The sequence below is a fragment of the Chelonia mydas genome, chromosome 18 (assembly GCF_015237465.2).
Source record: "Chelonia mydas isolate rCheMyd1 chromosome 18, rCheMyd1.pri.v2, whole genome shotgun sequence".
Taxonomy (NCBI): domain Eukaryota; kingdom Metazoa; phylum Chordata; order Testudines; family Cheloniidae; genus Chelonia; species Chelonia mydas.
This window is the reverse complement of record NC_051258.2, coordinates 8,158,895-8,171,700: the sequence shown is the minus strand read 5'-3', so window position 1 is coordinate 8,171,700 and position 12,806 is coordinate 8,158,895. Positions and strand designations below refer to the sequence as shown.

Below are 12,806 nucleotides of genomic sequence, written 5' to 3'. Positions count from 1 at the left end.
TAGTCTATTTGTACCGCTATCCTGTTCTGCAGGGCTCCTGGTAATAGAAATACTCTTCTCCCTGGCTTTGAGACATGCACGGCTCTTGGCAAGAGCCCCAAGTGTGCAGAGCAGAAGAAACACTTATGGACACATGGCCAGTTTTGTTGTAGTTTGCATGTTTATTGGAATGGGTCAGGAATGGAGCCAGGCTTCCTTAAAACTGGTGCTGAAATAAATTTGAAGTGCAGAGGAGCTCTCAGGCCCTTCACAAATGCCTAATAAATTGGCTGGGTCTGTAGTTCTAATGGGGATCATAATATATCACAATTCTTACCATACCAACTCCCTAAGTGGCAGTAGTGAGAGTTGAAGCAGCTACTGGGGCTGCACACTCAGCCCCTAAGCAGCAGCTCCTATGTGTCTATGCTCAAACTTTCCCCCACTCACGGTCAGTGAATGATTTGGGGGGCCCTCTTAGTGCCTATCCCTCACCTCCTGGCTTGTGTGCATGGGAAAATAAGTTTTAAGTAAGTTTCTGTAAGTATTGAACCTGCAGCTCCAAGTCCCCCAACGCTCCACTGTGTAGCACTCCAGTGATCTGCATCACATCATTACCTAGGAAGCCTCCCACGCCACGGGCTCCCTTGTGGTAGAGAAAGCCTTTGTGAGATCCATTCTGGCAGCAGGGTGAGCTGATGGTATGGATCTTCCTGGGAGTATAGTACATTTCTAAAACTCCCTAGGAAGCCTTTCAGACATTCACTGCTTTCATTAGTCAGAGATGCTAGCTTCCATTTTCTGGAATAAAAGATGGAGGGCACATGCATTCAGAACTACAGTAGAACCTCAGTTATGAACACCTGGGGAATGGAGGTTGTTCGTAACTCTGAAATGTCTGTAACTTTGAACAAATTGTTACGGCTGTTCTTTCAAAAGTTTACAGCTGAACATTGACTTAATACAGCTTTGAAATTTTACTATGCGGAAGAAGAATGTTGCTTTCCCTTTATATTTATATTTATATTTATATTTATTTATATATATATATATGTATGTATGTAATTTTATAGTTTACGTTTAACACAGCACTGTACTGTATTTGGTTTTTTGTCTCTGCTGCTGCCTGATTTGTGTACTTGTGGTTCCAAATGAGGTGTGTGGTTGACTGACTGGTCAGTTTGTAACTCTGGTGTTTTGTAACTCTTAGGTTCTACTGTAGTCCCAACCCAGAAACTTGTTTGCTGTTGATGAACACTTACAGTTCACACAGTTGTCAGCCGGGGATGTCTGTCTCTCTCTCTCTCTCTCTCTCTTCTGCCATGCTATCCATGAAACAGATACGTCTGCCACACTTGTGATGCATTCGATCTATCTGGTTTCCTGTGCTCTTTTGACTTGTGCTATTTGCTGTTCTCCAGGTGAGAGCTCTGGCAGCCAAGAAGACCAGCTCTGCACAGCTCTGGTGAACCAGCTGAATAAATTTGCTGATAAGGAAACCCTTATTCAGTTCCTGCGCTGCTTCTTGCTGGAGTCCAACTCCTCCTCTGTGCGGTGGCAGGCACACTGCCTGGCACTCCACATCTACAGGTGTGTGTTAAAGGGCCTATCCAAAGCCACAGTTTTTCTCATAGATGGATCCTTTGTAGCAGATAAAATTCTGTGGTGAATTAGAGTGCACAAACTTGTCAATCGCTGCTTTCTAGCACTTGAGTTCTGTCAGTGTGTTCAACACTGTGGAAGTCAAAAAATAGACTCTCTATCCAAAGGAGTTTACAGACTAAGATGGACAGGTGACAAAGTGCTTATTTGTCTGAAGTCTTGATGCTCAGTTGCCCATTCAGCAGGTGTTTTGAGGCCTTCAGGCTGACAGCATCATCTTGAGGATCTGTTTCCAGCATTTTTGCAGTTAACTGCACTTGTGGCTCATTCACTGCCATGGATTTTGATCATAACCCAAAGGGAATGGTCTGTTTCTACTGTGTGGAGTCTGGGCTGTCTGTTCCATTCTGTACAACTTGGAATTCATGAGAGAATCACTTTCTTTCCTCTAGAGAGGTGCAAACTAACATCGTTATCAAATAATGCACATATCATTTATGCATAGAGCAAAATTCAGTGGGCTGAATTCCTTGAGCTTCCTCCGTGGTTAGTTGTCACAGAACCATTTAGCAGGATGCGAGACTTAGTTCAGTGGCGAGAAGAGGGGTGATTAAACAACACAGGTGATTTTGTTGTGTGTACTTTGCAGAAGCCTGGACTGACTGCGGTATATTTCTCGCCTGGGTAAATCCTATGAGAGCGGGGTACGAAAAGCATACAGAAACTAATCTCCAGAAACTGATCTGATCTGTAATTTGTCCATCAGGAACTCTAACAAGTCTCAGCAAGAGCTGCTGTTAGATCTCATGTGGTCAATATGGCCAGAACTCCCAGCCTATGGACGGAAGGCTGCCCAATTTGTGGATCTCCTGGGATACTTCTCTCTGAAAACACAACAGACTGAGAAGAAGGTATGGTGTCACCCTGGAACAGCTGAAGTGAGGGCCTCTCGCCCACTTTTTTTTCCCTTCTAAATGTGTGTCCCTTTTCAAGGGTGAAGAGTAACTTTAATGGTCAAGCTGATCATACCTGCTGTTGAAAGGTTTTTTGATGGAAAACGTCTGTGTTAAATTTTCATCAAAGCTTCATTTTAATTTCCCCCCAAAATGGGTTTTCTTAAATAAAAAAAAAAAAAAAAACCCAAAAAACTGAAAAACATTTTCTCAATAAAATCTGAAAAACTTTGAAGAAAAACAAAAAACCTTTTGTTTTCATCATTTTTCACAGAAGAAAATTATTTCCCAACCAGCTCTAATTTATAGGTTTCAATCTGCTTCACCCCTAAAAAGTACTTTATAGTCATTAGTGTTGAATTAAAAGAAGGGCAAGTGGTATGGTTTCTCAGGGGCCTGTGGTATCGTGGGAAGCTCGGATAATTGTGCGTTTATATGCACAAGAGGTGAGAGCATTCCGCAGACATTTGACAGTAATCTCATTTGTTAGCCAAGGGTTGCATCATCACTGCAGTAGAAGTCTAATTTTAGTATCAATGAAAGTCTGCTTCTTGTGGGTATAGAGCATGTATCTGCTGTGGAACTAAAAGGCTATGGGGAGGGCGGCTGTATGTCCTTTTTTGTGCTGTTAAAAATCATAAACTTGCAGAAAAGATAGTAATATTTGCCCGAGTCACTTGTTTAACTTATCTCTTCACCAGTGGATGTTGGTCCAATAAAAGGTATTTCCTCCCTACCTTCTCTCACTTGTTTAACTGTATTTCAGTTGAAGGAATACTCCCAAAAGGCTGTTGAGATCCTCCGGACCCAAAACCACATCCTTACCAACCATCCTAATTCCAACATTTACAAGTGAGTTCTTCCTGTCTTTCCTCCAGTACATTACAAGAACTTTTTAGCTGCACTCCACAAGGGAGTTTAAACATCTTTTGTTAAACCAGTGGTGGGGGAGGGCCTCAGCTGAAATCACAGACTTGCTGCAGCTGGTCTTAAGAAAACGGTCAAATAAAATCTGTTGTTCTTCTCTGAATGACTTGTATTTAAAGCAGAGTGAATGCTAAAGTACAGCTCTTTTTAATGTTTTCTCTATCCAGCACGCTGTCTGGCCTGGTGGAATTTGACGGCTATTATTTGGAGAGTGATCCTTGTCTTGTCTGCAACAATCCAGAAGTGCCATTCTGTGTAAGTGATCAGTGCTGTTTGTCTTCCCTTCAGACTGTAGAGATCCCAGCCTTTATAGCAGTGTAAATTGCCATGTTTCTCCATTCACTGGGATCCGGTTGTGCTGGCTGAGGATTTTAATAGCGCTTTTGTTTCTCTTCCCAGTACATCAAGCTGTCTTCCATCAAGGTGGACACACGTTACACCACTACCCAGCAGGTGGTGAAGCTGATTGGCAGCCACACCATTAGCAAAGTGACAGTAAAGATAGGAGATCTGAAAAGGACCAAAATGGTCCGGACTGTCAACCTCTATTACAACAACAGGACAGTGCAGGCCATAGTGGAGCTGAAAAACAAGTATGTACTTCTCAGGTTTGGCAGTGATGTCAGGATATTTTTCTTGGCCAAAATGAAGTTTGATTTGGTGCTGATTGTTTCCTGGCATAGGATATGACACTTTCCTGAATTAGAGGACTTAATTTCACCTTCCAGCACTTCAGCTAAGGCACGCTGACTAGGATGTGTACTTGCTGAAACTCCCTGGTCCCTTTTGAAGGGTGGGGAGAAGAGAATCAACAATGGCCATTGCTGTAAAACTCCTGTACCTGTTTGATCCCAGAGTGGACAGTCTGTTGGCATTAAAGTCACGGTGCCCAGGACAGTGTAATGTAGTCTGGGAATGAAGCTGAAGTGAAAATGAGGATAATGAATATTGGTTAAAATCCTGTTCACTACTGAAGAGTTTGAAAGCGTCCCATTGAAGAAGCTGGCTGTGCACTGAGAGATGATTCTTACTGCATACTAACTACCCCTGTGTTTTCCTTGGGATTTTTGAATTGAGAATGCCCTCACTGATGCAGAGTGGTCTCTCGATGAATCTGAGATAACCAGCTTGATCACCCCGGCCTATAGTAATACTTGTTTTAAGCATGTCTTATAAAATAACAGCTTTGAGAATGTAGAAATTAACCCTGTCCAGGCATCCTGATATGTCTTACAAACTGAAATTGGAGCAAGATTGTGTCCTTGAGCTGATCTACAGAGAATCATCTTTTAGTTCCTTTGTGCTGAAAGTCTCTCTATTTCCTGATCTGGCTGAGGAATTCAAAATGCCTAAATGCCCCTGATCTGGCTTGGTTACCCCTGCATGTCTAGCCCATTTCTGCTTATATTCTTCTTTCTTCTCGAGACGTTCTCGCCAGAATCAGATCTTTTTGGTTTAGGAATTAATCTATCCTGCTGCTTATTTGAATTTCTAATCCTCAGTGACATCACAAGTGGTTGCCTAGCAGAGGATTATGATGTCACAAAGAGAGGATTCTAATTTCAGGTTGGGAATGAGGAAGAGGAGCAGATGAGATCTTTAGAAATAAATATCCTCTTTTCTTACTGATGTCTTTACTAATAAAGAGGTGAAAATCCGTCTGTAAAAAAAATGTCTGTACAATTATTTTTTTCCATGAGGCATCAACAGCTCTTTAATCCTAAACAGTCCCTTCCTATGAAGGGGATAATGGCTTAAAGTGTATTTCTGGCTACATATCATATCAATATACAAGCTAAGAAAATGAATCCTAGAACTGCTCTCCATTCATGCTGATTAAAATTGATTTTGAGTTGAGATTGTTGTTTGGCTTCTGTGTGCATGGGTGGGAGGTTACTGTTCTGTTAAATGAAAGTTTCTTCCTCTCCTTCCCAGGCCTGCCCGTTGGCACAAAGCCAAAAAGGTACAGCTGACCCCAGGCCAGACAGAGGTGAAGATTGATTTGCCGCTGCCCATTGTGGCTTCAAACTTGATGATTGAATTTGCAGATTTCTATGAGAATTACCAGGCCTCTACAGAAACCCTGCAGTGCCCTCGGTGCAGCGCATCTGTCCCAGCCAACCCTGGGGTGTGTGGGAACTGTGGCGAGAATGTGTACCAGTGTCACAAGTGCAGGTGGGCCTATAATCCTTTACAGGGATCCTCTTGGTATATATACTGAAATGCTTCCACCTACAGTATAGAAATATGGCAGACATATAACAACTCACAGCCACACTACACTATCTTACAGCAGGACATGAAGACAAAATTTTGTTGTTAAAACGCACCGAATGTGCTTCAAGTCGTCAGGTATTTGTGAGGCTACCAATGGGTATTGTGGCAGCTTGGGTGTTTTAATGCCCATCCATCTCATTTGTGCGAGAGTGTGTGCGTGCGCACATAGAAGTTAAAGCTTTCCCCACTGTCATTCACACACCCCCAATAAAACGGTTTTATTGCCCCCCTTTAATTCTTCTGGTTTGCTTTTCAGATCCATTAATTATGATGAGAAGGATCCATTCCTCTGCAATGCCTGTGGGTTCTGTAAATATGCTCGCTTTGACTTCATGCTGTATGCCAAGCCTTGCTGTGCAGTGGATCCAATAGAAAATGAAGAGGATCGGAAGAAGGTGAGACTAGTACAAGTAGTTTCGTAACAAAACACAATATCCCTTAGACATGCCAACAATCTAGTGACGTCAGAGGTGGTATCCCAACAGGGAGTGTTATGGAGGCAGTTTGCTTGGTGCCTGGAAGGGAGGGGGGAGTACCTTATGTCACTCTTTAGTGGCTAATGCAGGACGTGGCATTGATCATGGAGGTAAATTTGCTTTGGCGCTGAGCCTTGTACAGGATCCCCTTCCTGTTTCTATACTGTCTTCCACATGCACAAATTAAGGTAGTCTAACTAGATGTTGTGTACTTAGGGCTCTGACTTGTGACCATGATGACTTCCAGGAGCCCATATGCTGAAAGCTTTGTACGTAGCACTGCCTCTCGCTAAGAGACACTGAGGCAGAAATAATGGACGAATCAACAGCTGTTTCTGCTGGCGGGCGTTCCACTATTTAAAAGTGGAATAAAAATCTTCTCTGAATGCAAGTGACATCAATTTTTTTTTCTTTCTTTCTTCTAAGGCAGTAACAAATATCAACACTCTTCTGGATAAGGCTGACAGAGTGTATCATCAGCTGATGGGACACCGACCGCAGCTGGAAAACCTGCTGTGTAAAGTAAACGAGGCTGCTCCCGAAAAGCCACAGGTAATGTGAGCGAGACAAATCCCAGTATACGGCACAAGTGAGTTTAGCCAAGACCAGGCTGAATAAGACACTGGCCTTAATGCGGCATACCAGAAAGCAGCATTTTCTCAGTCAGGATTGTGATGGAAGGGAACGAAGTGAATGTGTTTTTGCTAGGGCTAGAGCGAGTCCTGTGAATCCATAGGCTTTGCTCTTAGACTGCCTTTATCTAACCCATCCTCTTCTATAACTAAAACTGTCATTCTGGTTTCACACTCCAGGTGTACATGAAGCAGCTTGTCAAGCCAGTTGCATGTCGATAAATTAGCCAGTACTGTAGTATGTGGTCTACAGGTACATGAGTCTCTCTGGTATTTTCCAGAGTGTGTAATTGTGTGTGTTTAGCCTTGCCTGTTTTGAAGAATCTTCCTCTTGCCTGACTAGGATGTTACGAAGTTTCTGCAGAGAATGGCAAAGAGGCCTCTCCTCTCAAGCAGGTTTTTGTAGTAGAAATCTTAATGTTTGTGTAGTCCTCCCGTGTGACTACGTGTTGCTGTAAACTTGCTGGTTATTTTCCCCTGCTCCCTGTGTTTCAGGAGGACTCTGGTAGCAGTGGCGGAATCAGCTCCTCCTCAGCTAGTGTGAACAGGTACATACTACAGCTAGCGCAGGAGTACTGTGGTGACTGCAAGAATTCATTTGATGAACTCTCCAAGATCATTCAGGTATTATGAATATTCACTTTGTCATGAATCTGGGCAACCCAGTGTCCTAAATTGCTTCAGACAATTTATATAAAAAATGCAAAGCGAGCTGTGACTGTTCTAAATTGACCCCCTGTAGGAACAATAAGGGCTGTACTGCAGAAGAAATGTAGCAGCTAGATTTTCAGTAAACTCATGAGCTACCTTCATTAAATGCTATGGCAGCTGTTAATTCTCAGGCGCTGCGGACCAAACCCTTAAACAACATAAAGCATGTAATGGGGAGAGCGTTGTCTACTGGTTAGAGGAGGTGCCTGGGAGTCAGGGTTCCTCAGTTGTCTTGCGAGTTCTGCCACAGATGTGTGGTGACTTTGTCCAGGTCACTTTGCCTCTCTGCTTTCCCCTTCTATAAGATGAGGATAAAAATTACCTACCTCGTAAGTGTGGGGTAAGGTTTATAAATTACTCGTTTTGAAGTATGTGGAGATCTTTGGATAAAAATGGCTCTGTATGAAACCTATAAAGTGCCCCCACAGCCTGACACCTGGATACATTCAGGGATCGTGATCATGTGCTGCATCTCTTTTTCCACCATTTTGCATTTGGTTCCATTGAAATATGACATGGCAAAGTTAGTTTACGAACATCAAACGTCCCCTGGGTTAGGAGGGGTTAAATCCTGCGCAGGTTTAATTTCTCCTTTTTTTGTGTGTTTACAGAAAGTTTTTGCGTCTAGAAAGGAGCTCCTGGAATATGATCTCCAGCAGAGAGAGGCAGCAACCAAATCCTCCCGAACCACGGTCCAGCCTACGTTTACTGCCAGCCAATATCGTGCTTTGTCGGTCTTAGGCTGTGGCCACACATCTTCAACGAAATGCTATGGCTGTGCCTCAGCCGTCACAGAGCACTGCATAACGCTGCTCCGGGCCCTGGCAACCAACTCTGCCATCAGGCACATTCTTGTGTCCCAGGGCCTGGTGCGAGAGCTGTTCGATTACAACTTGCGCCGGGGCGCAGCCACCATGCGGGAGGAGGTCCGTCAGCTCATGTGCCTTCTCACCAGGTTAGACTCAGCTCTGCATCTACCTAGGATGGTTCGTAGCTGTTGGTTCCGGTTTTAGTGAGGTAGATTCACGAATGGAAAATCGTTGGAGGTAGCCATATAACTAATGACACTGAGACCTGCTTTAGTTACCCCAGTTTCCCCCAAAGACCAGTTGAGCTCTCCCACTGCAATGTTAACTGTGGATCACTTTGAGCACATATTGGCATTGTAAAGGATTTAGGGCTTGCACATCAGGTCAAGCTTTTCCGTAAGCACTCCACTTCAAACAAACATTTCTGTGTTGAAGTGCTGAGCTCTGGGAAGCTCTGTACTTGTGGTGGTGTATGTGAGGGGTCATACATACTCCTACTTGTAATGAGATGGTTTCTGTGGAATGGGAGTTGGACATCCTGAACTCTATTTCTGCCATTTGCACTGACTTTCTGTAGGTCAACATTTTCAATAGTAGCCGCAGGTTTTGAGTGGCTCGGTTTGAGACGGCCTAAACGTGGTTTTTAGAAGGCACTCAGCGTTTCAGCAGGAGTTTTGGATGGTCAACGCTTCAGAAAATCGGGCACAGGGTCTCCCAAGTTTTTGCATCCTAAATAAATTACTTTTGAAAATTGGACATTAGTATGTCTGTGCCTCAGTTTCCTCCTCTGTAGAAGTTCATTTATCAAGTTGTGGTCTTACGTCAGAAAAGTGCTGGTTGGACGGGCTTGCTCTACGTTTTAGATGAACCAGACTGACATGAGAGGCGCTTTGTACATCTGAGAAATGTCTGCAAGCAGTGTTTAATAGTATTTTACTTTGCTTCTGAAATCAGAGACAATCCAGAGGCCACACAACAAATGAATGACCTAATCATCGGGAAGGTTTCTGCAGCTCTGAAAGGACACTGGGCTAACCCTGATCTGGTGAGGAACTCCAGCATTTTACTATTTCTCTTTCTCCCCTACCCCTCTCCAGTGGCCTTTTGATTCTAATAATTGATTTCTGTAAAGCGGTGTTCCCAATCAATCCATAGTCAAGAGGGCGTTTCTGTCTTGGTAAGCACTATAATAGCACAGGCTGGAGTCAAGCACAACGCGACGTCATGGTGGGCTAGCTTCCCCACACAGCACTGCCAATACATCTGTCCTTTTAGCACTCTGTCCTGGGCCTCTCTCAGACAGGTTGCCAGTCATCTCAAATAGAGGCTTTGAGTCGAGATCACCAAAATTAATGTACCTCGAACCCCCCCAGCCTCCAGATACTGAAGAGGCAGCAAGGACTGTACTCTGTCCCCGAGCCTTCGTAAAGCTTGGTACGTTTTCCTGTTGCAGGCTAGCAGCCTCCAGTATGAAATGTTGCTGCTGACAGACTCCATCTCGAAGGAAGATAGCTGCTGGGAGCTGCGACTGCGCTGTGGTAAGTTCAAACAACTAACGAGAGAGTTTAATGTAAAAAGCATGAGTTAGGTGTCTGTGAAATACAGTGTAGTAATCCTAGCACAGATGAGCTGGTAACTGGGGTCAATAGTGGGAGAGTCAGCTGTAGGCTTTATGGGGGCAGGATATACAATAGGAGTGCTGGGAGGAGAACATGGAGGGAGTAGACCTAGAGGAGAAAGGAAGTGGGATCTTTTTCCTATCACGGGCAAGTTTCTCTCCATGAGAACGTGATAAATCAACCGAAGGATATGAGAACTTGCCTTCTGTTGAAGACTCTTGATCTGTGTGTATGGCAGTAGTACCTCTTCCAGAGATTTTCTTAGCCTTACTGCATACTCGTTAATGGCATTAAATCCCTGTGTCCTCCTTTCAGCTCTCAGCCTCTTCTTGATGGCAGTGAACATTAAAACTCCCGTAGTTGTTGAGAACATCACCCTAATGTGTCTGCGAATTCTACAAAAACTGATCAAACCACCTGCTCCAACCAGCAAGAAAAACAAGGTACCTCCCTTGATACTTCGGACTGAGCAAAGAGACAGCTGACTGAAATCTGAGACACAGCAGTGTGTGTCAGAGAAGAAGTACCATATGTACGGGTTTCCTGTTCCTGGTCACTGCTGCTCTAGAAGCTCAAGACCACATGCATTAGAATCCACTGACAGGGGTGGATATATCTAAGGATCTCTCCACTTTCTCCTGCACAGCTTTAAGATGCATAGGAAGAGGGCCCTCAAGGCAATGACTGTGTTACTTTATAAAGGTTCTTACAGGACTTTACCTAGCTTTTTTGAAGCAAATACATCTATTGATTTTTATCTCAACTGAAAATTTGTAAATGTAGAGCTGTAAATTTTGATGAAATATTGATCAACTTCTCTGTGTGATCCATTCACAACTGGAGCGTGTGTCTTGACCCTGGTGTTTGACTTGGATTGTCCGATGTCAGACATGGAATATGGAACTCCATAGCAGTATCAACCTTTTACATTAGAATAAAGCATCCCCATTTAAATGATAGGTCATCAGTGTCATGGGCATAAAGCGGGGGATGTACACGGATAGCTCAGTATCATTTGCACTGAAGTAAAGTGGGCTAATCTTACGTAATTGAAACTCGTGTTCTGATTACATAGAACACAAACCTTGCTGGTCTAGTTGCCTCTCCTCCTGTGGAGAACTGTGTTTACCTATCCATTGTGCAGGCATGCCTTATTGTTCTGCCACAGGAATAGTTTGTCTCAGGGGAACAAAATTTGCTTTTTGAGGCTGTCACAGACTTGAGGCTTTCCCTTTGCTTCCTAGGACATCCCTGTCGATGCTCTCACCACTGTTAAACCTTACAGCAATGAGATCCATGCTCAGGCTCAGCTCTGGCTCAAGAGGGACCCCAAAGCATCATATGAGGCCTGGAAAAAGTGCCTCCCTGCTAGAGGTAGAGTCCTGTCCTTTTACTTATCTTTTCTAAATGGAGTGAAATTGTGCAAAGAACATTTGTATATGGCCAGGTTTGAGTGATGACCTAGTTAGCGGGTCCTAGAACTGCTTCCTGTCTCCTTCCCTCTTGTTGCAACTGATACAATCTTGGCACTTCTACATCAGCTGCAGAACAGGCAGACTCAGCGCTGCAGTCTCTGAGATGCTGCTAGACCTGTGGCTCGACTCCTATGGCTGGAGAGTTCTTGGAATAAAATCAGACATTGGAGGCAGTATGGTCTAATGGTGGGAATACAGGGCTGGGCCCCCAGAACTGAATTCTACTTCAGGCACTGCCACTGACTTACTTTGTGGCCTTGGGCAAGGCACTTAATCTCTCTTTACTTCAGTAGGCCTTCTACAGAATGGGTTGATACCACCTCCCTTATAGGGCTGTTGTGATGAATAATTGTCTGTACATCATTAATTTTTGAAAACTCCATCTCTTCGTAATATAAATTACAAAACCTCAAGGCTCATGGGGTGAGCAGTTCCCAGTTACCAATGTGATTATCAATGTACAGTATGATTATGATATGCAGGACTCACCTAGTGTATGGATCTTCTTTACTCTCACTTGGAGGATTCATGCCTCTTGTTGATTTGAGTATAAAGTGCTATGCACGCCTATAGAAATAATACATTAATGGCAACTTGGGTACTTAAACAAAGGGCCAACTCTGTGCCATGGTATCAGCACATTGCAGTAGCGTGAGAGGAATTGGAGTTCCAGATTCCTTCAGACCTGACATGGCAATGGGGCTATTCTCTGGGAACATCAGGAGGGAAGTCCTGCAAAAATCCTCACAGCCAACTCGAGAGCAGTACTGATGAGTTCCCAAGGAAGTCATGTGTTGCATTTTTTGGCCAGAAGGAAGGTTGGCCCAGTGGAGGACTGAAAATGGCAGCGGAAGGGAGCACAGGAGGATTCCCGGGGCTCCTAGAGGGGTTTGGATGGTTTCAGCATGAAAAAGAAATATAACTACATGGAATCTTCTATTTCCTCAAAGCAGGGTGTTGTATTCACAGGATAAGGGAACTCTTTAAGCTCCTCTGCACATAGGGTTCATAGGGAAAGGCAGCTGACAGTTCCCTTAAGCTGTGTTGATATTTTAGGTACAGAAGCCAATGGGAAAGCTCCTAGCAGAACTGAGCTTCGCCAGCTCTACTTATCAGAAAAGTATGTTTGGAAATGGAAACAGTTCATGAGCCGACATGGGAAGAGAACCTGCCCTCTGGATCTCAAACTGGGACATAACAACTGGTTGCGACAGGTAAACATCCCGGAGGCATCCAGTGCAAAACCCAAGAATTATAGCATGTGTTAACTTCTTAATCATTGATGGTTTTTATCTCGCAGCTCTACAGCTGGTTATTGGTAGTGTCTCTTTGTACATTTGCTCTGC

General features: G+C 43.9%; 1 protein-coding gene across 5 annotated transcripts in view; it reads left to right on the top strand.

Moving 5' to 3' along the window:
* The window catches only part of UBR4 (ubiquitin protein ligase E3 component n-recognin 4), a 114,864-nt gene that overhangs the window by 70,553 nt on the left and 31,505 nt on the right, over window positions 1–12,806 (top strand). For all 5 annotated transcript variants that reach the window (XM_037881067.2, XM_043531898.1, XM_037881065.2 and 2 more), the window contains 15 exons: window positions 1,401–1,569; window positions 2,348–2,492; window positions 3,301–3,386; window positions 3,629–3,716; window positions 3,861–4,054; window positions 5,397–5,636; window positions 5,995–6,133; window positions 6,641–6,766; window positions 7,342–7,470; window positions 8,169–8,512; window positions 9,321–9,411; window positions 9,820–9,904; window positions 10,301–10,428; window positions 11,230–11,359; window positions 12,517–12,674. In XM_037881067.2, coding sequence (XP_037736995.1) covers window positions 1,401–1,569; window positions 2,348–2,492; window positions 3,301–3,386; window positions 3,629–3,716; window positions 3,861–4,054; window positions 5,397–5,636; window positions 5,995–6,133; window positions 6,641–6,766; window positions 7,342–7,470; window positions 8,169–8,512; window positions 9,321–9,411; window positions 9,820–9,904; window positions 10,301–10,428; window positions 11,230–11,359; window positions 12,517–12,674 — 2,252 coding nt within the window. The remainder of the gene's footprint in view (window positions 1–1,400; window positions 1,570–2,347; window positions 2,493–3,300; window positions 3,387–3,628; window positions 3,717–3,860; window positions 4,055–5,396; window positions 5,637–5,994; window positions 6,134–6,640; window positions 6,767–7,341; window positions 7,471–8,168; window positions 8,513–9,320; window positions 9,412–9,819; window positions 9,905–10,300; window positions 10,429–11,229; window positions 11,360–12,516; window positions 12,675–12,806) is intronic.